The 25,581-nt window shown below is 40.8% G+C and overlaps 1 protein-coding gene across 1 annotated transcript in view; it reads right to left on the bottom strand.

Moving 5' to 3' along the window:
* Positions 1-25,581, bottom strand: part of nyap2b (neuronal tyrosine-phosphorylated phosphoinositide-3-kinase adaptor 2b) — a 61,709-nt gene that overhangs the window by 21,607 nt on the left and 14,521 nt on the right. Inside the window, exons 3-4 of the mRNA XM_079379747.1 lie at positions 15,689-15,984; positions 13,042-14,124 (exon numbers count right to left, since the gene is read on the bottom strand). Coding sequence (XP_079235873.1) covers positions 13,042-14,124; positions 15,689-15,984 — 1,379 coding nt within the window. The remainder of the gene's footprint in view (positions 1-13,041; positions 14,125-15,688; positions 15,985-25,581) is intronic.

Here is a 25,581-nt window from a genome sequence, read left to right as displayed (position 1 = left end):
ACTGTAAGTATGTGTTATGTCGTGGTGACACAAATAACGCAATCAAATTTCCATGTTATGATTTAACCTACTATAACATCATGTCTACACCGGATGTGAGCGATGCGACCGTGCGACACAACAAAAGACAATAGACATGGAGGCACCAGCACAATCACATTTTTTCATAATTATAGAGGAAACAACTTCAAATAAGTCGTAATTTTTGCTCATAACTGCAAGAGATAAGAGTAATAGAGCATTCAGAACTGTAAAGGGCGTACTTTTATTTGTGTGCGCTCACAATATCAACAAAAAGCACACTTTCTGCTTTCTCAGTCTCTGAACAGGAACGCTTCACAAAAATTAAACGAAACTCAGCAAATACTTGATACCTCACAGACATGACAAATATATATATACAGTATATATATATATATCAAACGATCCGTCGGACCTGAGTAGGTATCAGTCTTTGCTTTCATCTTTCTCTACTGAAGTCCACACTGCCAAATCCTCACATTTCCACAACAAGATCACCAGCGCTCCAGACATGCGTAATCTCTTCAGAACATTTAATTCTCTCCTCTGTCCCCCTCCTCCACCTCCCACCACTTTGATAACCGCTGATGACTTTGCCTCTTTTTTCACAGACAAAACTAGAACAATCAGTAACCAGTTCTCAACTCCACGGGACCTCCAATCAACCACATCCACTGCTCTAACTCCCATCTTCTCCTTCTGTCCCCTCACCGAGGCAGAAGTATCCAAACTTCTCCTCTCCAGCCATCCTACAACATGTCCTCTCGACCCGATCCCCTCACACCTTCTCCAAACAATCTCTCCCACACTCTTACCGGCACTCACACACATTGTCAACACATCTCTCCTCACAGGCACCTTCCCCACAGCATTCAAGCAGGCTCAGGTAACCCCACTGATCAAAAAACCTACATTAAACGCTTCTCTTTTAGATAACTACAGACCTGTCTCTCTCCTTCCATTCATAGGGAAAACACTCGAACGAGTTGTCTTCAACCAGCTCTCGCGGTTTCTTTCACACTACAACAAACTGGATGCTAAACAGTCAGGCTTCAGGAGTGGCCATTCAACAGAGACTGCGCTACTTTCAGTCACTGAAGCCCTGCGAACTGCAAAGGCTGATTCCAAATCGTCAGTCCTCATTCTGCTGGATCTTTCTGCTGCTTTTGACACTGTCAATCATCAGATTCTCCTGTCTACACTTTCATCACTGGGCATCACTGGGATTCCTCTTCGCTGGTTTGAATCCTATCTCACCGGTAGATCCTTCAGGGTGGCCTGGGGAGGGGAGGTATCCAAACCACATCAACTGGTCACTGGAGTTCCTCAGGGATCGGTTCTTGGACCCCTCCTCTTCTCCACATACACTACATCGCTGGGTCCCATCATACATGCACATGGCTTCTCCTATCACTGCTATGCCGATGACACACAGCTCTATCTCTCTTTTCAACCAGATGACCCAACGGTAGCTGCACGGATCTCAGGCTGCCTGGCGGACATATCGGCGTGGATGAAAGAACATCACCTACAGCTCAACCTGGCAAAGACGGAACTTCTAGTCTTCCCTGCCACTCCGACTCTACAGCATGACTTCACGATTCAGTTAGGCTCATCAATGATTACCCTATCAACTTCGGTCAGAAATCTTGGTGTAATCTTTGATGACCAGCTGACCTTCAAAGAGCACATTGCAAAGACTGCTCGATCCTGCAGGTTTGCACTACACAACATCAGAAAGATCAGGCCCTTTCTGACAGAACATGCTGCGCAACTTCTTGTCCAGGCCCTTGTTGTTTCTAGACTGGACTACTGCAATGCTCTTCTGGCTGGTCTGCCATCAAACACAATCAAACGATTCAGAATGCAGCGGCACGACTGATCTTCAACGAGCCCAAAAGAGCGCATGTTACACCTCTCTTCATCTCCTTGCACTGGCTACCAGTGGCAGCTCGCATCCAGTTCAAGACACTGATGCTTGCGTACAGAACTACCACAGGCTCAGCACCCTCCTACTTCCACTCACTATTACAAACCTACATCCCATCCAGAAGTTTGAGATCTGCTAGTGAGCGACGCCTTGTGGTACCATCACAGAGAGGCTCAAAATCACTCTCCAGAACATTCTCGTTCACCATTCCTGGCTGGTGGAATAATCTTCCCACCCCTATCCGGAACGCCGGATCCCTGGCAATCTTCAAGCAACAACTGAAAACTCATCTCTTTCGGCAGGACTTGACTTCATCCTAAACTCAAAAAAAAAAAAAAACTCTTTCCCTCGATCTTTCTCTCCGCTTACTAGCTTGTACTTATTTGAACAATGTCTGAGACTTGGTGTTACGAGCACTTCCTCTGTCTGATTGCCTCTTCAAGATTAATCGCTTTGTGTATTCCCCAATTGTAAGTCGCTTTGGATAAAAGCGTCTGCCAAATGACTAAATGTAAATATAATGTAAATGTGTGTGTGTGTGTGTGTGTATATATATATATATATATATATATATATATATATATATATATAAGTTCTGGCATGAAACTCAGATAGATCTAACTCAGTATGACATAATGACATCATTATAACATGTCACAGCTGATTTATTCTCTCCTGTATCGGTAGCCAATGAGCTCGCTGCTCAACATTCAAATACTTTTTTTTTTTGCATTGCACTTCAGAAACCCTCCACCTTCCCCAGCTCCAACTGTATAGATCTGCTATGTGGTTATTCATTATATATGTGCAGCAGCAGTATTTCTTACATGCTCACAACAGCATGTTGTGGATGTATTGGCAGTAACAATGTATTGTGCTCTACCACAGCAGCAGCAGCAGCAACGGTGGCGTAGCAGATCTATTCCGCCAAGACCAAATATATTAAAGTTGTCATGTACATTACTAAAATAGTTATTTTCCTGCATATATAAAATAGCGTTTTATATCCTTTTATATTCGCTATAAAATGGGTAGGTTAAGGTTTGGTGGTAGGTTAAGGGGTCTAAAAATATAAATCACATTGATAAAATGATAAAAATGCATATTTGCTATAAAATGGGTAGGTTTAGGTTTGGGGCTAGGTTAAGGAGTCTAAAAATCTAAATCGCTTATTGATAAAATTAATATCTTAATGATATAAAAGATACGTAAATAGTTTACGTTTTTTAGCTAAAAATATGTAGCGATTTATATGTTTTAAACATTGAAATATATCTAAATTTTACGTTTTAGCATCACTAAAAACTTACAAAAATGTAAATTTTGTGCTTGTAAATGTTACATATTAATAACAGTGCTTGAAGTGGGCCTGTGCGCACCGGTACGCAGTACTGGCATTTCTGTATTTTATTATTTTGCGTACTGCCACTTTTTCATGCGTACCGGCACTTCTGACATGTTGCCGGTACTCAGAGTCATCACTAACTGACACACACTAACAGGAGAGGGGTCACCTCTCATCTCAACAAATCGCGTGAATGAATGCAAGCGGAGTCAGTCTACTGCAGGAGTTGTTGCTTTTAAACTGTCTGGCCAGTGCGAGCCAAAGCTAACAAAGAGCCGGGTGGGGCCAATGCTGCGTTTCCACTGTCGGACCAGTGCTACTCTAAAAACCAGCCATTAACACACCTCTCTGAAGCAAACGGCACACAACATCATTTCACCAGCGAGGGCAAAAATGAATGAAAACTATCGCAAGATGAACTTGACAGAAGCAGATTTTTAAAAGTCTCCAGCATTGATATTTTACCAATAATTTGCGATTTTAAAAAGTTACAGTTACAGTAATTTATTATTTTGTGTCAGAAGTGCACATCAGTGAGGTTAAATCCAACTAATATTTTTAATAATCTCACATAAAATTAGAAAACACATACTTGTTCAGACACGGCTGCTCCATTTATTTGTAATCACAAAAAGTCCAAACGCATGCACATAGCCTATAACACAATAGAAAAACTTTGATAAACCCATATGTCTGCTTCAGCTTCTTTAGAAAGATGGAGAATATTAATTTTCTGCAAAATAATATAATGTGAGGATGTTTGGGTGTTGTCCTGTTTCACTATAGGCTACTGTTATTCTTTCAGCCAGATTGTGTGAGGTGGAAGCGCATGTCAGGAGAAGTAGAATAATAATTAATTACTCATTTGAATAAGTACATTATAATGAAAACAATAACTTAAAAATGAAAAGAAGAAAGTTTTTGTGATCATTAATGTAAACTGATAAACTCCTGGAAAGTTCAAAGATCCAGTAAGTGAATTCACACAGTTGTACAAAACAGTGCTAATGCAGAGAGAACACGGCCGATTTCATCAGAGATTGTGGAGAGAATAGTGACTCACGTCCAATGTCAGTAAATTATTCTTATCATTGTGTATTTGGCTTAAAAGCAAGAATGTTTTATAATGGACACTGGCTGACTGAATGTTATGCAGTAGTAAGAAGTTTAGCGATTCTGAATGTATCCAGTCAGGTCAAGGCAGGAGGTTTAGTGGTCTTTGGCATTTCCCTGTGGTCCTGTTTGGCATCACAGCTTGACTTGTGCTTATTTGTATTGAAAACGTTTATTTAATTATTGACTGTGGCACTATAGATAGCACACACAGTGAATTATATTAAATAAGTATGAAAATACTTATTTAATATAAAAAATAAAAATAAAAAAAATGGGGAGGGGGTGTACCGGCACTTCTTTTTTTCCACTTCAAACACTGATTAATACCTACGCATAAACAATGAGACCAGGCTGGATTATAAGGGGACCTCAGAGAACAGTACAAAATAATAAAAAGGCAGTTCATGACCCCTTTAAAGAAACATGCTGCTTTGGTTTAATGCATCAGTAGCAGATCTGGGCCAACACTTACTGGGCCTATCCCAATACCCCAAAAAAATGGCAGAGCTCAGTGCTCCCAAGTGTATCTTGTCATTCATTATGATCAGGAACTTCAAGGAAAATTTTATAAATTTTAATTTTTTATTAATTTGATTTTAATTTTTTATTAATTTTAGTTTTATTAATTAGATATTATATATATATATATATATATATATATATATATATATATATATATATATATATATATATATATATATATATATATATATATATGACCGTGGACCACAAAACCAGTCATAAGGGACAATTGTTTTAAATTGAGATTTATACATCATATGCAAGCTGAATAAATAAGCTTTCCATTGATACAACTATTTGAAAATCTGGAATCTGAGGGTGCAAAAAAAATCTAAATATTGAGAAAATTGCCTTTAAAGTTGTCCAAATGAAGTTCTTAACAATGCATATTACTAATGAATTTTTTTATATATATTTACAGTAGGAAATTTACAAAATATCTTCATGGAACATGATCTTTACTTAAAGGTGCCATAGAATGTATTGATACAATATTTTAAATTGTTCTCTGATATCTACATAGAAGGTATGTGGCTTAGGTAAGGGCAAAAAATCTCCAGAAACGGATTTACATGTTCCTTTAAAACACTAGGATTTGTCCCTAGAATGAAATGGTCTGTTATTACCTTATTTGGAAGGGTCATGTATAATAATGTTGAGCTCTGCTCTGATTGGCTGTTTCACAGTACGGCTCATTTACGTAGCTCACATGGCAGGAAGGAAACACAGGGAAAATATATATTTCAGTACTTTCTTGCGAAGTTATATCATTGGGTAATTATACTGTAAACAAAATGTGGGCATCAGGGAGCTGCTATTAATATGCAGGGCATTGAATCTGCTTTGGAATGCACGATCGCTTTTTAGTTTCACTTTCACATTTCACTTGAGATTCGCGATCGCACATACTCTGTTTATACTATGGAGCGGCAGTACTTACCACACATTTTACAAGATCAGATGTTTGTAAGTGGTGCTCAGGATCTGTAAATCATTTGCCATCATCCTCAGTCAACTCTCCTTACTTTGTTTATGTGGTAAGTGAAATTTTATGTTCTGTAATGTAAAAGGATACCGCTAGCAAGAAGCTAACCATGTCCCTTTAGTGGTTCGCGTTATTTTATTAGAACACGTTATTTGCTTTCCATGCCTTACTGAATACAGACACCAGCCCATCCCTGCAATGCACATCCCCTGCGCAGCCTGGAACATAGCATTTATTTCCATGATCTGTCATTTTTGCCGTTGTCCTCACTTTTTCTTCACAATACTGCAGAACTTCTGATGATTCGGCTGTGCAGGTTCGGCTGCCAGACCTCTTCTCGTTTGGCTCTCAGCGAAGGCGGTCGCATTTTCTTCCCTCCCTCCCTACCCTTATCTCCCCTGCTTGCTCTCTTGTCTTGTCCTTGTCTAACACTGAAGAGACTCTCTCTGCACTATTCGACAAAACCGAAATTATGGATCTGATCAACTGGTCTCTTAACGCAATTGACACCATCTTCTTGACTAGAAGTTTGGGATCGGGAGAGCCCGGGTGTCCTGCTGGAACTTTCGCAGCTGGCTACACGATGGACGCATGGGAGAGGTGGCGGGTCGTGTGTCTGGCGGCTCAGAGACTATTAACCGCAATATGGATTCGATCACGGATAAGCTCTCGGCTTTGGAAAGGAAAATTGATGGACAAGGAGATCAGAATGGACAATGAGAATAGTTGTGAAATTAGGCAGCTGTTCACCCAAAGACCAAACAATCTTATCTCTTTTCGGCTTCCCAAAACAACAGAACAGCTTGACAAGGTTGCTCTGGAATATAACTCCCCGGACGAATGCTGCAGGGAGACGCTCTTTCTTCCCTCCCCCCCTCAACAGACACCTTGTGATTGTCGAGCGTTTGGGCTCCGGCCAAGGTCGTTTCCATGGCAATTGCTGTGTCGCACCACAACCTGCGGACTGAGACAACTTGTTTGGAGTGCCAGCGCGGCGGATCTCTAGGCACACGAACTTACACATACACGCACTCATACGCTCATAGATACAGATATTCATTCACCTCCCTTTACCCACATCCAACGCCTTTGCCGCTTCTTCCCGTCAGTCTGATAACGGGTCTGTGTTAGCGCTGTAACGGCTGCAGACCGGATGGCTGGTCGTCTGAACTGGATTACTCTCTGCAAGTTCCTGTATTGACTGTGCTCTATGCTGAGGTTTTTTGTCTGTTCTCACACTGTACTCCCATTCAGGAGCATAGTGTGAGGATTATTTTTTTCTCCTTCCTTTCCTCATGTTGTGCTGTATTTTTCTTCTCTATTGCATTTCGTTGCCTTGTATCTACATGTGCAATGACAATAAATTGAATCCAATCCAATCCAGTGTTCTGTCAATTTGTGCTACCCTGTCAGATTTTCCTACCTCCCATTAAAACAGTAGGTTGTACAATTCGACAACGAAAAATGCTACCTGTTAAATTATGATTTATTAATGTCTACACCTACCACAACCCTAAACCCACCTGTACAGTAATGCAAATACAGTAATTGTGTTATATTCGCGGTTGTGGCTAGAAGGGATACAGCTACCGGAAAACAACAATAAATATTTTTTTCTACCTATTGTTTTATTAACGTCTACACCTACCCCTTACAGTAATGCAAATACATTAAATATGGTTGTTCAGCGTGAGAAAAAGGACAAAATATTGAAGTAAGCCCCGGTAGGAAAATCTGATGGGTAGGATAAAATGTCAGGACACCAGCTGAACACAGAACATGGGCGGGTATATGCAAATGTTGGGAACATACGTATTAGTGTTCCCGACTGTAGCGTCACATTCGGTCTTATCGGGGGAGTTTCCTCCGAGGAGGCAAGGGAGGCAGTGTCTCCTCTCCTCAAAATTGGATGAGAAAATAATCGATTTTACAAAAATAAAACCGCGCAAATATGACTAAATATGACATTAAAAGTCTAAAAGTCACTCGTTTTTATAAAGCAACACTGTCCAACAGCGACACCCGCAGGTAAATTTACAGCGGAGGCTTGCCTCCCTTCGGTCCATAGACTTTCTACAGAGACCCTAAAGCATGCGGTGACTTTTCTGGAGGCTCATTGAGATGAATGGGGGAAAGTCACGTGAGAGGAGGCAATGCCTCCATCGTGCTATAATTGGATATGATCGGTTATGATTGGATGTGATTTGTTTGCACTCTTTGTTTTCGTGAGAGCTCTCGGCATGAATGAAGGAAATAATGGCATCATTGACTAATTATAAAGTAAGTAAACAACTCTCCCGCTTATCATAGATATCACTGCTTTGTGTCATGTCAAAATGAAACATGAAATGTCTTGAAAACATGATGATTGTCAGTTTTTAGTGAGCATTCAGCTTGATGAAATGAAAGATGCATCTTCGTGGCTTTGAGTCGTGACAATGTTTGTGACAGGGCTTTTATGATGATGACCCGAAAATAAGTTGACTATTAAAAAAAACAGCTGAGCATCAGTTCACAAATAAAAAAACAGAGTGTCTATTTTAAGTGCATATAACGCGCCTTGTTGGCCACAGCTACTTACGCTAACTCTGCCCACCAACGTGTGATTACAAAACATTACTAAAGACAATCGTCAAGTGACAGCTCCAGTGGCGCAAATGGTAGAGAGAACAAAAATAATTATATTTTGTATTTTATTAACATTTTTTTTAAATTTTATTTAATATTTTAAATTATTATACATTTCATAGTGTTGTATGCATTTTTACATTTATTCCAAAATGAAAGACTTCATTAGTTAGGCTAACATTAGTTAACATGAACTAAGAATGAACAACACTTCTACAGCATATTAATCTTAGATGCTATTTACACTTAGTGAAATTAGCAGTATTTTCTTAGCGATATGCTATTTACACTAAGTGCTAATAGCAATAGATTCTATTAACACTTAACACATGTTAAAATAGCAGTAATTAACACGTTAAAATGGCAGTAATTTCTGCTATTTATACTAATTTCAATAGTGGCAATTATCTGCACCTTATAGTATTGTAGAACATTGTAAAACAGTATGCAATAACATTGAGTGTAAATTATAAATTTAATTCAAATGATTAAATGGAGCAATATAAGCCCTCCCTACACCTACCTGATGTGATGAGATTTGAAAATGGAGGAGGGAAAAAAAAAAAAGTTTGGTAAAGGGCGGAATCGAACCCGGGTCGATCGCATCAAAAATAACTTAGGCACACATTTTACTATCTTCGCCACCGGACTTGGTAATGAACATTTGTCTTTTTGTAGTAACATTACATTGATAGGTGGAGTTGGTGTAAATAGCTTCTGCTGACAGTTGCACTTACACTCCGTTTTTAAATAGCGAACTAATGTTCAGCTGCTCTTTTTAATAGTCAACATATTTTTGAGTCATCGTCATAAAAGCCCTGTAAACACTGTCACAGACACGAAGATACATCTTTCATTTCATCAAGTTGAATGCTCACTAACTGACAGTCATCACGTTTTCAGGCCAATTCAAGTTTTATTTTGAGGTGACACACAGCAGTTATATATCTAAGCGGGTGAGTTGTTTACTAATAAATATCAATAACGCCATAATTTTCTTAATTCAGGCCAAAAGCTCGCACGAAAACAAGAGGCCGGATTTATCGCATGAACCAATCACATTCAATCATAACCGACCATATCCAATCATATCGCGATGGAGGCATTTCTGCGCAAAAGGACGGCACGAGTTTGTGTTTATGCTTAAAGTGTGCAACTGCATCACTTTTAAAAGCATGAATACTGCATTGCATATAGACCAGTTTCTTTGCCGCGATTATCATTTTAAATGAATACACTGACAAATAAAGTAAACTGTTAATACTTAAACTTGAGATTTATACTGGAGCACAGTAAATTTATACTGGGGCATGTTCCCCAGTAAAAGGGGTCTAGCGACGCCCCTGCCTGTGGGTACCGTGAACTCATCAGGTCCTCTGGCATCGCGGGACGTTGCATGTCAACCCGAAGAACTGAATCAATCTGCACGAACAATTCGATCACATTGGATCATTGAGGTAACACAGACTTTATTTTGTTTTGCTCGGCAGAATATAGGTGCATCTCAATAAATTAGAATGTCGTGAAAAAGTTCATTTTTTCTTGTAAGTTATTTCAAAAAGTGAAACTTTCATATATTTTAAATTCATTGCATGTAAAGTAAAACGTTTCAAAAGTTTTTTGTTTTAATTTTGATTTTGGTTAGAGCTTACAGCTGATGAAAGTCAAAAATCAGTATCTCAAAATTTACATTTCAGTTTCAATTAATGACCATCCCTACAGTATAAATTCCGGGTATCTCTTGTTCTTTTAAAGTAAAGTCGTGACGTATTGTCAAGTATGGTGACCCATACTCGAAATTGGTGCTCTGCATTTAACCCATCCAAGTGCACACACACAGCAGTGAGTAGTGAACAAATGCACACACACACACACACCGTGAACACACACCCGGAGCAGTGGGCAGCCATTTATGCTGCGGCGCCCGGGGAGCAGTTGGGGGTTCGGTGCCTTGCTCAAGGGCACCTCAGTCGTGGTATTGAGGGTGGAGAGAGCGCTGGACATTCACTCCCCCCACCTACAATCCCTGCCGGCCGGGGACTCGAACCCGCAACCTTTCGATTACGAGTCCAATTCTCTAACCATTAGGCCACGACTTCCCCAAGTGACCACAATAATGGAGAAGACTGCTGACTTGGCAATGATCCAGAAGACGAACATTGACGCCCTCCACAAAGAGGGTAAGTCACAGAGGGTCATTACTGAAAGGTGTGGCTGTTTACAGAGTGCTGTATCAAAGCATATTAAATGCAAAGTTGACTGGAATGTTTAGAATATGACATAAACATGACATACAATTAATAAGGCTAGAAAAACTTTGCCTCTATAATGGTAAAAATGTACCTGTAAATCAATTTAAGGGGCAAATATTGTCCCTTCATGGAAAACGTGTGACTGCGGTCTAAGTGGGGGTACTCAGACGATGTTTAGGCTAAATGCCCTAGGGGCATTGTTGCCAGATTGGACGGGTTGCCGCCCAATTGGGCTTGTTTTGATCGGCTTGGACCGGAGAATAACGCATTGGGTGGGTTGACAAAATTTGGGCTGCTTTTAAAAAATTAAAACCCGCCCAAGCTGCTTTTTTCTTCGCTTTTATCTTTAATCATATTATTTTAATATGTTCAAACTCAAAGTATCACAGTAAAATAATGTATAGCAGTAAACAAAGCAACGCAGCTCCTGACTTTGGCTGCGTCCGAAATCGCATACTTCCCTACTATATAGTATGCGAAAAACAGTATGTGAGGCAAGTAGTATGTCCGAATTCATAGTATTCGAAAAACAGTAGGCAAGAATTACCCACATGACCTACTACTTCCGCCCGAATTCTGTAGTACACATACGATGGACACTTTACTATCCCATGAGGCCACGGGAGAGGAGGCGTCATATTCTAAAAATGGCGGAAAGCGGCGACGCGGCTGTTTTCAAGTGCAAGTACCTCAGGGAAAAACGTCGTTCATTGTGGTTAAATTGCACTTGTTTAAAACAATCAAAGTAAACGGCTGACTTATTAAAATTTAAACGTTGTAAATCGATGAGATGACTTCATGAACATGGCGGATGTAGTACGTCCGAATTCCATTCATACTACCCTCATTCATACTATATAGAACATACTTTTTTAACGGTCGAGAAGTACGTTTGAATTCAAATGTAGTACCTACACAAGTAGTATGCGATTTCGGACGCAGCCTTTGAAACTTGCAGCTCATATTTAATCAATTAAACCATAGCCTTTTGAAGTGTAAGCTATATCTCAATTTACATGTTTTTTTTTTTTTTTTTTTACCAAAGCACCACCAAAGTCTTCTCCTCCTATTTCTATCAGTGAACCATTTCTGTCACTGCAACATCCCGAACACACACACACACACACAAACAAAATCATATGCCTGATGAAAAAATGTATTTAAAACATGTTCATATTTTAGAAAATGTAGTTAATATTTGCATCATTAATGATTTATTTTATCCACCCGCAGAATGCCTTTTATTATTACCCAACCCGCGGATTATCCACAGCGCCCGTGGATTAACCGCCATCCGCACATCAACTGCGCAGATATCAACAGCATCACTGGGTTGTAGGTTGCCAAGTTGAGGGGACAAATGGGTGGAAATTTGTGTGAGAAGGATGCGTTTCATACAAGATCTGGCAACTGGACAACCTTGGAATATGTTGACGTGATTATTCATATAATGAGGCCATACAAATTATGGGAGTGTTAACGGAGACGAATGAAGCAAACATATAAAATACGCCCAGTAGGATTTTTTTTAATAGAAAGATAAAAAATATGGGAAAATATTTAAACGGGATGATAGCGAGATTGAATGGTAAAAAACAGGAGAATCCCGGTAAAAATGGGAAAGTTGACAGGTAGCCTGCTCCAGAGTACTGGACACGCCTTTAGAGAGAAATGCAACCCTCATACAGATTATAATAATCAGGAAGTATTTGTTTTTGAATTGGTTCGTTTAAAACTACACATTTGAAACTTTCTATAGATATAGCCTGTTTCACATGTCTGTGAGGCAGCCACTGGGTTTCGGTTCTTTTTTCAGATGCGCTCCAGCTTCAGAGATGGCAGAAAGCGCGTCCTGCTTTCATTATTTTATAAAAGCAACGTTTTGTTGTTTTTATGAGTTTACAGAAATAAAATCAGTTTCGAACTGATTTTAAGTTGTTTCATTATCAGGAAACAAAGCTGTTGCCTTGAAAATAAAAGCAGTGCGGTTGTAGTGCGTACACCTAATTATATCTATTTGCGATTGACTTTTAATTCACGAATTACCTCATGCAGGCCGGTCAAGGATAGCCAGAGGGCCGGATGTGGCCCGGGGGCTGTACAATGCCCAGGTCTGCTTTAGGGGCTCCATACAAATGTATCTATTTGTGTTACTAATTCACTTTTTAAAGTTTTAAAACTGGCAAAAAATTACTAAATGTGAATTGATGAGTGAATATGATTATAGTCAGTAGGCACTCACTTTCTCCCTGCTCCTTGCTCTTTCTGCCGCTGGTATTCTTTTTCAGCATGTTCCTGCCAGTGGTGAAGAGGTTTGTGAGCTCATCCAGAGGGCTAGTGGGCGTCCGTGATCGTGCCACTGAGATGTTCTGCATAGAGCCATGATGCCGCCCCCCTGAGCCTGCATCCTGCGGTGGTGATCCCTTTCCATGAGGTGTGACAGAGGTGCTGCGAGGAAGGCCTGCTGTAGGAAATGGCCCATCTAACGGTGGTGATCGCATGAGGCTGAGGGGCGTCAGGCAGCGGCCCATACTCACAGGTGAGGGGCAGGCTGAGTGGCTGCGCTGATAACCGTGTGATGAGGAGGAACTTTTATAGAGTGCACAGGGCAGTGGCGGCGCCGACGATCGCCCAGATATTGTTATTGTTGGAGTTGCAGTTAGCTCCCTCTCAGCACGTCTTAGGTGTGGCGTAGATGCAGAGCCAGAGGATTCTAGAGAAGATGAGGTTGGTGACTTGCCATAAGAACCATTCTCTAACATAGGAAGCTTTGCTACATCGAGAGGGGTGAGTGGGGACTCGTCCGACTTGGGTGAGCACTGAGCAGGGGCTGGAGGGAAAACCAGTAAAGGTGGCCTATGGGTCAACAGGTTGGGGAATGGGGCAGGGATTTCACAAACTAGCGTGCCACGAGGGGTGGTACAACGACTTAGGGGGGCATAGATATCAAGCTCAGTTGTGCAGGGTGTGGCACGACTGCTAGAAAGATCCCATCGCAAGTCAAACTCATCAAGTGCTGGATACTTCATCTCTTCATAGACAGCCTCACCCGGCATATCTTCCTCAGGACGAAGTTTCGGTTCTCGTCCCCCATTCCCAGACATCTCAATGTAGACAGGTTCATCTAAATCTGAATCCTGTGGGCTCTGTGGCTGAGCAGGAGAAGGACCCTGGCCATCACTTGAGAAAAACATGGTGGGAGAACCTTTTGAACCATGACTGCGGATGTAAGACTCGTCAAAAGAAGTGCTCAGTTGCGTGTTGGGATTCCTCTTAGGCTTCGGTGGGGGAACTTTCCTGCAGTCCTCACTGCAGCCTTGTGTTCCTGAGTAAGCAGAAAAGCATGAAGAAAAATATATGATTTAGCATACTACCATAGTAGCAGAGAGTTTGGATCACTGTACACAGAACAATTTAATAACTTTCAATTATTCAGATACCATATGGTCCTGCTACTCCAGCTCTATCACCATCTTTATCACCAACACCATATACGTACACACCAATATATTTTATACAACGCAATTAAAAAGTTGCAGTTTACCGAAATACACACATTGGGAAACACAATCTGGGCACTGCTTCAGAAGTGACACATACACACTAACTCCAATGATCCTGAGAATAAAAATGATAAAAAAAAATGCCCTGATTTCTGTGCCGAGAAAAGACAATCTTTTATCTGATCAAAGAACATTTTCTCTTAAATGCTTTGGGGGTTTGTAAAGAGAATAAAAATAGTAAAACTGCTTTTTGGCCAGATTAAAGTCATTTTTCATGTTCTCTCAGTGACTCTCAGTGAGAGAATCCTTTTGCGCATGCCTGAAAAAAAAAAAAACCTGATTATAGTTTTGCTAATTCTGTGAAAGTGTAGACTGAGAATCTTGAGATCTGTTTCAACACCTCTGAACATGCCCCTCCTCCTGCTCTCTCTGCCTTTCCCCTCCCTACGAGTGGATCTGTTATCCCTCCTCCAGGGGAACTAAATCTAGGTCAGTCGCTCCTCCTGAATGAATTCTGCGATGACTGCTCCCTCCCCCCACACCCCCTCAACCTCCCGTTCAACATGCAATTGTCCTCTGAATGTGCTCTTTGGTGCTCATTGGCTATAGCGCTGGCTGCTAGCCCATTCCTTATTGGTTGTTGCCACACTCTGTCTTCTTGTCACCTCGCTGATGATTGGTTAAGGCTGATGTCTGATGTCTGGATTGGTGGAGCAGCAGGAGGTCTCTGTTTCTGTGGGCTGGTTGCCGTGGTATTAAGGAAGATCTGCGTGCGCACTGTGATCCCTTCAAATTTGGTCAAAAAGTAACTCACACGGCACACTTCAGAACCTGAGAAATATAAATTGACTTAATACTTTCATAGCCTACAGCTAAATAAAAGATAAAAGAGGGCCATCACTGCATAGACATAAACTGATGGGCTTGTTGAGATCTGCATGGGGATGACCCCAGAACACTGTTGACACTCACTGCCTTTTTGCAGGAATGAAACCCTGCAAAATTATAATTACAAATTATAAGCAAGCAGTTTCAACCACTACACCATATCTTCCCAAATGATGGGAAGAAAATGGTGGGAGATAAATGTAGGGTCAACTGCATAAATGCTTTGGCATGTGTAAAAATGTACTGTCATCACATCATATAGTCTTGTTTGTACTCAGTCTATATATGTCTTCACATGACTTGGCTATTTAAAATTATGGCATTGTCCACATTGTTATGTGTGTTTGCTTTTACATGAAACAATAGCCACTGTTCAATTTAACCCATTCAACCCAATTTCATCCACCAGTATATACCTGCAGAAAAAAACAATCTCAACATTTTGTGTAAAAGGAATTGTGAAAGTAAAGCTTGGATTAAACAATCACAGAATCTTACCGTCACACTTCGCTGAGTCATCACCTTTACACCCGGTGGGACTGAGGTCCACAGCTTCAGAGGAGATGCTGAGCTTGGTGCTGGGGTCCCGCCGGGGTTTGGGTGGGGGCTGCTTACGGGATGTGGGACTGCCCTCCTCTTCCTCTCCTTCCACAGAGTGCAAGGACTGAGAGCGAACAGTGAAACCTGGGTTACAGGGGGGTTGGTGCTGGTGAGGGGACATGTGTTCCACAGGGGCTGGCATGCTCATGGAGCCCATTTGCAGGTGCTTACCCTCGGTGATCACCTCTCCCCCCCTGATAAGAGACCACAATCAAAAAAGGGTTCATGAATGGATTTTAAAGTAAAGAGCAGCATTGTGTGATATATTAAAGCAATATGTCACAGTTTATTTGGTAGTTAGTATATTTTTATTTTTAGATCACCCTGACATGTCTGGAGAAATAAAGACTATATGTAATAATAACAGTATGAAATACATACTCTGTTTTATAGTGAACCAATTCCTATTCTGAAATACTTCATGTTAAATTCAGTTCATACACCACAAATGTAAAATTTCTGCACACCACATGACGACACAGAGGATCACTTGGAATGAATGAAAATAAATTCAAAAGCACATTTTTGAGCATAAATGATAATGAGCGCTCATGAACATTAGTCAACTACACACTACAGTTCCCTAAACAAAGGATTTTTTTTAACCATTTGCTTTCAAGGATCCACCCCCCCCCCCCCCCCCCCCCCCAACACACACACACACACACACACACACACACACACACACCCCACACACATTTTCACATTTGAAAAAAAGAAATACTCTGCTTTAAATAATACTATAAGAGAACTGTTAGATGTATAAACATGAAAATATATATTTTAAATTTAAGTAATTTCATGAAATGTATCTTAATTTTTTAGTGGACCACCCAGCACTCCATTGCAGCCCCCTGGGGATTCCTGTTTGAAAATCCCTGTACAAAATCATAATATACAGTGCTGCTATGTAAATCATTCTGTTTTTGTGTAGGCTACGTCTGTGCTTGTAGTTAGCAGCACTCTGATGAGATCTGTGATTAAGGTACTCATCTGAATGAATGGGTAATTTGGAACTATTAATTTCTGTTTTGCCCCATTAGATTTAATGAAACAGTAAAAGGCCCCCAATATATATTTTTGGATATATTTTGTTTCTCGTCTGTTCTTGAATTTCTTTAGATCGCAGCATGATGTGTTGTTCTTTAAGCATGCTTAATTTTGTCAGACAGGTGCTATTTAAGTGATTTCTTGATTCAACAGGTCTGGCAGTAATCAGGCTTGGGTTTGGCTAGTGAAATTTAACTCAGCTTTCTAAAATAATGTGGTTAATCACAGTTCTTTCATGATTTAACAGGAGGGGGTAATTAATATTTCATGTAGGGCCAGGTAGGTTTGGACAGCTTTTTTGCATTAATAAATGAAATTATTTGGTCCCACTTTATATTGTGTCCCTAATACCTGTGTACTCATATAGTAACTAGATGTGTACGTAGTATGTAACCACAGTCAAAGTACACATTGGTACATAGTATCTACAGCTGTAATATTTCTGTAACTACACACATGTAACAACCCTCAAAATGGTATGTGTTAGTACAAATGTGTAACAGGTCATTGGTAACAGTACTTTTTTCACTAAGTACTAGTGTAACAGGAATTATATAACTACATTTTGTAACAACAGTATGTATAAGAGTAATTGGAACAATTTGATCAAGGGGGAGGAAACGGGTAGGTTTAGGGTTATGTAAAGTGGGAGGAGTTGGATCTCGAGTTGGTGGAGTTGGTGCACCACTGTAATACCAGTGTACTTGCATGGTAACTCCTCAGGAACTGTCCACTTAAAGGAACACTCCACTTTTTTTGGAAATAGGCTCATTTTACAACTCCCCTAGAGTTAAACAGTTGAGTTTTGTCGTTTTTGAATCCATTCAGCCGATCTCCGGGTCTGGCGGTAGCACTTTTAGCGTAGCTTAGGATAGATCATTGAATCGGATTAGACCATTAGCATGTCGCTCAAAAATGACCAAAGGAGGAATTTTCCTATTTAAAACTTGACTCTTCTGTAGTTACATCGTGTACAAAGACCGATGGAAAGTGAAAAGTTGCGATTTTCTAGGCCAAAATGTCTAGGAACTATACTCTCATTCCAGCGTAATAATCAAGGAACTTTGCTGCCGTACCATAGGTGCAGCAGGTGCAATGATATGATGCAGCACCTGAAAGTAGTCCCCAGCTATATCTGTCACGAATCTGGTTCGTGGTCTTTTGTCCAACTGCCACATGAGGTTGCCTCTCCATCATATTGACTCTCACACCACGCATCACATTGGACTGCATTTCCCATCATCCATTGCACTGAAGACACACAGCTGTATGCACTGATCACACAATCACTCACCATACATAAACCATGGACTTCCTTTCACAGATCGCTGACTATTGTTCTGCGTATAGCACTCCCCTAGTGTTAGCTGCCTTACCGAGCCATTCTGTGTTTTTCTGTTTAGTTCCAGTATTGTTCTGCATTTATAACTCTCCTAGCTCTTTAGCTGCGATACGGAAACCACTTTGTTGTCATAGTCTTGCCTTGTGTGTTTTTCTAGTGTTTTGATTCTTGCCCGTGTTTCCTGGATTTACCCTTTGCCTTGCCGTTTGGACTCTGTCTGCACCTTTCTTGGACTACTGCTCGTATACCTGGATTATCTCTCTGCCTTGCCCTGTTGGATATTGTTCGCCGATCCTCGACTCTCTCTAGCCCTAGGATTGTTCTGTGTCTTGCCCGTACCATACCTGTTTGCCATTGTTTGACCCTGCCTGTTTTTGACTATGTTTATTAATAAAAGCTTGCACATGGATCCGCACGTCTCACGTCTCGTTCGCCCCGTTACAGAATACTCGGCCGCACAAGGATCCAGCAGCTGTTTAGAGGACCTTTGGCCAGGTATGGACACAACACATATTATTTGCTATTAAGCAAGACACACGATCGTTGGAAAGCTATATGCGAGAATTTTTAGCCATAGCTCACTATTCAGATTTACCAGATATTATTTTGATAGAGATTTTCTGCGATGGCATAAATCAACCCCTTCGATCTAAACTTAGACGCGTTCATCACTCTGTCAGTTTATGGATTATGCTTTGTTGTGTGTTGGCTCTCCATTCACTGTGGGTGTCGCGGAGGAGAAATGTGACACCGCTTCTTTGACTGAGATGGTGGCTGCACCAGAGTGCTCTCACAATATGGCGGTGACAGCGGAACCTGATAGCAAAATGGCAGACACAACAACACCCCGTCATGCCATCACTGCCAGTCAAGAGCCAAATCAAGTCACAGTTGATTTTACAGAGCCAAGTCAAGTTATCGATAATCTTCGTGAGTCCAATCAAGTCACCATTGATCGTCAGTCTCACCACGTCTCCGCTGATCTGCCAGAGTCTCTTCACGTCACCGCTAACCATCCAGAACCACGTCACGTCACAGCTGAGCAGCCAGAGTCTTTTCACGTCCTCTATGTCACACCCAGATATTCAAGGTCAGTCCTTCGGTATCCTAGTCTGGTGTCCTATGTGAGGGATGCACCACTGGTGTCTGCACGTGCAGCTGGTATCCCCAAACCAGTTCACTTTACCCCTCTTGTTCCTGCACTAATTCCCCTGTCCGAAGAGCTTTCCATGATGGGGATCGCTTTATGTTGCGTTTAGGCTGCGTACACCACTTCAGAACTGCCCCAGGCACCCGCTGCAGCTTCTCCAGAGGTGGCGGCACAGACAAAGAGTTTGTGAGTGGATAGCACTGACACCACTCCATCATATTGACCCTCACACCACGCATCACATTGGACTGCATATCCCATCATCCATTGCACTGACGACACACAGCTGTATGCACTGATCCCACAATCACACACCATACATAAACCATGGACTTCCTTTCACAGATCGCGGAGTATTGTTCTGCGTATAGTACTCCCCTAGTGTTAGCTGCCTTACCGAGCCATTCTGTGTTTTTCTGTTTAGTTCCATTATTGTTCTGCATTTATAACTCTCCTAGTTTTAGCTGCGATACGGAAACCACTTTGTTGTCATAGTCTTGCCTTGTGTTTTTCTAGTGTTTTGATTCTTGGCCGTGTTTCCTGGATTTACCCTTTGCCTTGCCGTTTGGACTCTGTTTGCACCTCTCTTGGACTGTGCTCGCTTCAGCTTCTTTTATGGTGGTGGCGCCCAGCAATATACTCTCAGCCTGTCATGTCAAGGTCAAAGAGACGGTTACCACTGTAGAACATCCAGAGGTGGCGGCAACCGCTGCAGAACCTTCGGAGGTGTCAGTGGTATCCACTCACAAACTCTTTGTCTGTCCTGTCGCAGCCAAAAGGGCTGTCTCTGAACTCTCATCCTGTCCTGTTACGGCTAAGGAGGCCATCTGCGAATCCTCATCTCGTCCTGTCACGGCTAAGCAGACCGTCTGTGTATTCTTTGCCTGTCCTGTCGCAGCCAAAAGGGCTGTCCCTGAACTCTCGTCCTGTCCTGTCACGGCTAAGGAGGCCGTCTGCGAATCCTCATCTTGTCCTGTCATGGCTAAGGAGGCCATCTGTGAAATCTTTGCCTGTCCTGTCGCAGCCAAAAGTGCTGTCCTGGAATTCTCGTCCTGTCCTGTTTCTATGAATGAGCCTGACTGTGAATTATCTGCCATTGTTTTCCTTATTGAAAAAACCACCAGTCCAGTTTCAGTTAATGCACCTGGTTTTGATCTGTCCGCCGGACCACTACCCCATGTAGGTTTAATTCTGACTTATCTGTATGTCCTTTTCCAATCCATGAGTTTAATATTGAACTTTCTGTCTGTCCAACCACTCTCAAGGAGGCCAATACCGCATTTGTTGCCCTGTCTGTCACTACCCAGAAACCCGCCTTTGAACCCTTAAACCTGCCTGTCATGAGCTCAGAGACTACCAATGCTTTTAATTATGAACTTTCTGTTGGTCCAGTTACAGTCACAGAACCCGATTATGAACAGTTTGTCCATCCAGGTTCAATCACTGAATTATCTGCCCGTTCGGTTGTCACCAGGGAGACCATCAATAAACTTATTGTGTTCCCTGCCTCGGTCCTTGAGGCCACATATGCTCTGCTTGTCTCTCAGTTTCCCCTAGGTCCCAGTCTCTGCCAGAGGTCTCTGCTTCGCTGTGGCGGTTTTCTGCTCTGCCGTGGTGGTCTTCAGTTTGGCTCTGGTGGTCTTCTGCTCCGGTCTGGTGGTCTTCTGCTCCGCCCTGTTGGGCCCCTGCTCCATCTGCTCTGCCAGGGAGGTCTTCTGCCCCGTCTGCTCCGCCGTGGTGGTCATCTGCTCCGCCTTGGTGGGCTCCAGTCCCGTCTGCTCCACCCTGGTGGGCTCTAGTCCCTTTTGCTCTGCCTTGGTGCCCTGCTCTGCCGGCTTTGCCTCAGTTCTGGGTCTCATCACTTCCTCACGGACCTGGCCCTCTGTCCCTCCCCCTGTTCCGCCTCCGCTCCACCGCCCTCCTGGTTTGTTCTGAGTTTGGAGCATCTGGAAGCCACTCCTTGGGGGGGGGGGTTCTGTCACGAATCTGGTTCGTGGTCTCTTGTCCAACTGCCACAAGAGGTAGCCTCTCCATCATATTGACCCTCACACCACGCATCACATTGGACTGCATTTCCCATCATCCATTGCACTGACGATACACAGCTGTATGCACTGATCCCACAATCACACACCATACATAAACCATGGACTTCCTTTCTGCGTATAGCACTCCCCTAGTGTTAGCTGCCTTACCGAGCCATTCTGTTTTTCAGTTCCAGTATTGTTCTGCATTTATAACTCTCCTAGTTTTAGCTGCGATACGGAAACCACTTTGTTGTCATAGTCTTGCCTTGTGTGTTTTTCTAGTGTTTTGATTCTTGCCCGTGTTTCCTGGATTTACCCTTTGCCTTGCCGTTTGGACTCTGTTTGCACCTCTCTTGGACTACTGCTCGTATACCTGGATTATCTCTCTGCCTTGCCCTGTTGGATATTGTTTACAGATCGTCGACTCTCTCTAGCCTTAGGATTGCTCTGTGTCTTGCCCGTACCATACCTGTTTGTCTTTGTTTGACCCAGCCTGTTTTTTGACTATGTTTATTAATAAAAGCTTGCACATGGATCCGCACGTCTCACGTCTCGTTCGCCCCGTTACAATATCATAACTAGTTACCTAGCTGGGGACTACTTTCAAGCGCTGTGTAATATCATTGCGCCTGCTGCACCCATGGTACTGCAGCAAAGTTGGTATATTAAAATAATATTAAAATTAGTTTGATGATCTGAAACTTTTACGTGTGACAAATATGCAAAAAAAAAAAAAAAAAAGAACAGGAAGGGGGCAAAAACTTTTTCATGGCACTATATATATAAATACACACACATACAGTATATATTTTGAAAATATTTACATGTATATACATTCATATATTTATATTCTTAAATGTTATATTATGAGTATAATTTAATAAAATAAACAACATATTTTCATAATAAATATATACATGCATGTATTTGTATTTATATATAAATAATGTACACAGTATACATACACAGTGCCCTCCAAAATTATTGGAACAGTAAAGACAAAATTGCTCTGTTGGCTGTGGAGTCAAGACATTTACAAATATGATTAAAATATTAATATGAGACAAAAATACAGAATGTCAAATTTTATTATTGGGTGATTCAACACATAGATGTTTTACCAGCTAAGAAGTTCAGAACTTTTAGAGTTTCATTCAGTTGCCTCACAGGTCTTTCTAAGTGATCAGCTGTGTCCTGTTGCATTAATTCTTCAGATATTAAAAGCAGGGAATGTGTCATATCAGTTACATCCATTACTTCTGCATTCTGAATCTTACATTTGATTATGCAAGCAATTTGGATGCTAAAAGAAAAGAGGAAGTCAGTTAGAGCTCTAGCAAAAACAAAGGGCATGGAGAAATCAAGAGTTTGGAAACCACGAGCGACACCAGCAACCAACAATGACCTGATTGGCTGAGAAAACAACAGTAGTTGATGACAGACAAATCATAAAAGCTGTGAAAATGAATCCTAAAAGACGTGTCTGTAAAATCACCAACAACTTCCAGAAAGCTGGGGTGATGCTCTGACAATTTACTGTCCTCAGGAGACTTTGACACAGAATTACAGATGCTACACAGCAAGATGCAAACCTCTGACCAGCACCAAAAATAGAAAGGCAAGATTAGAGTTTGCAAAAAAGCACAAAGGTGAGCCAGAAGAGTTTTGGAAGTGTGTTTATGGACAAAGATGAACCTTTATCTAAGTGATGGGAAAGCAAAAATGTAGAGACAAACTAAGGAACTGCAATGATCCCAAGCATACATCCTCACCTGTTAAGCATGGTGTGGGTGTTGTCATGGCATGGGCATGCATGGCTGTCTCTGGAACAGGCCCTCTCAACTTTACTGATGATTTAATATATGATGACAGTAGCAGAATGAATTTGGAAGGGTACAAACCCATCTTGCCAATATTCAAGAAAATGCCACCAGATTCATTGGGAAGTGCTTCATATTGCATCAGGACAATGACCCAAAACACCCTGCCAGTTCAGTCAAGGAATTTATAAGGGCAAAGAAATGGAAAGTCTTAGATTGCCCAAGCCAATCTCCAGATTTAAATCCGATTGAACATGAATTTCACCAGCTGAAGAGGAGAGTAAAGGCAGAAACTCCCCCAAACAAGCAACAATTGGAATTGGCTGCATTAAAGGCTGGGAAAAGCATTTCAAAGGATGAGACCAAGAGTCTGGTGATGTGGTCACAGACTCACTGCTGTGATTGTGCACAAGGGATCTGCAACTAAATAATAGCTTTTAATCTTTTATATCTGCCTTATGTTCAACTGTCCCAATACGTATGCTCACATCAATGAGTGGAATGAACTCTAAAAGTGCTGTTCTTTTTATTTGGTAAAACATGTATGTTTTGAAACGGCTAATAACAAAATGTGACATTCTGTAGTTTTGTCTCATATTCATCTATTAATCATATTTGCAAATGACTTGACGCCACAGCCAACAGAGCAATTTTGTCTTTACTGTTCCAATACTTATGGAGGGCACTGTATATTATGTAAACAAAGCTGGGATCTGATGGACATCGGATAAGGTGTCTCACTGGTAACATCCATGAAAACGAAAGGAAAAATGTTCTATGGTGCAGATAAATGGTGCTGAAAATTGGGATTATAACACCTAGTCCTATTATGTAAATTAAATTGTATATTATATATAAGTATATTTAATAAACATAACATATTTTTCTTAAATATATACATGCGTGTATTTGTATTTATATATACATAATTAATGTACACGGTACACATGTATATTATGTAAACAAAAACCTTTATTTTGGATGCGATTAATCGTGATTAATCATTTGACAGCAATGTGATATACTATTGCCAAAAGTATTGGGTCACCCCCATCTAATGAACAGGATTGATTCAGTCAGTGTGGAAGAACTTGACTGGTCTGCAGAAAACCAAGTCCTAATCCCAGCTGAACACCTCTGGTGTGATGCAGACCTTGAGCCTAAAACTCATCAAGAAACACCAATGACTTGTACACATGGGTACAGTCATTTTAGACACTTCCAAAACTGTTGCAACAGAGATGGAAATACAATTTTCAAATAAATTAATTATGTTTCCATCTTCGTTGCCACAGTTTTGGAAGTGCCTTTTTTGTTCTAAAGAAGGTGGTGTCCCAATACTTTTGTCCATATAGTGTGTGTACAAGTCAATGGTGTTTAGTGATGAGTTTTAGGCCCAAGGTCTGCAACGCTATAAATCCATTTTGATTAATAACCACTATTTTCTGTTCCAAACTTTCACATAGCATCTTTAGGTTATAATAACATTATAAATTCAAATCCAGATTTTGATTTTCAAAGATTCATTAAAAAAAAATTTTTCCCCAAAGCAATAAGTCCACGAAGGTGTTTTTTTCTCTCTTTCTTTTTAAGGCAATAAATCCATTGAATCAATATAAAAGTTATTTTTCTTATTGAAACTGTTGCAAATACACAACAAAGCAAGTTAATCCACATATGACAGCCTCTGTACTTGGTCAATACTAATCTTATACAGGCACTGGACTAAAAATACATTCAATCAGTCATCACTCCAAAATTTAATTGAACAGGTTATCTTGTTAATGCTTTACATTTTATTTTATTGTTCTAATTAATTTAATCATGAATAAGAACATGAACAACAATATCACATTAAACCACAGAAATTCCAAAATGGCATTTCCCTTACATTCAACTTCCAAACGTGCATTGATCTTTGCCATGTTATATTCATTTAGTTGACTGGTGCTATACACTGTATTAACAAAAACATTAATGGCATTATTAAAAGCACTTACACTTGTAGTAAACTTTAGAACCATTGTTCTAATTTTAGCTTTTAGGGAATCACTCTTAAGATTCGATATTTATATGATTAATTGAGATTAATCAGAATGTCCAATTTATATCTTGTTAACGATACCTTATTAACAACTTGTCCAGCAAGCATTAAAATCAGCCCGTTATTTCTTAACAATTTTGTTTATCTTATTCGCGGCCAACTATAAAACAAACCAAATAGTTAGTTATCAAATTCATGAGCGTAGGTAAACGCGATCTTTGGCGAATAAATTCAGACTTTGCAAAATCACATAGCACAGACATGATATTTCTTAATAGAATCAAAGTTTATTTCACTACTCTAACACAATACTTAAGCTAAATGACACAAACAGAAGACGTAAACAAACACACACACA

The sequence above is a fragment of the Barbus barbus genome (assembly GCF_936440315.1).
Source record: "Barbus barbus genome assembly, chromosome: 26".
In the NCBI taxonomy this organism is placed as follows: domain Eukaryota; kingdom Metazoa; phylum Chordata; class Actinopteri; order Cypriniformes; family Cyprinidae; genus Barbus; species Barbus barbus.
The sequence above is the reverse complement of the archived record's forward strand: the minus strand, read 5'-3'. Positions and strand labels throughout refer to the sequence as shown.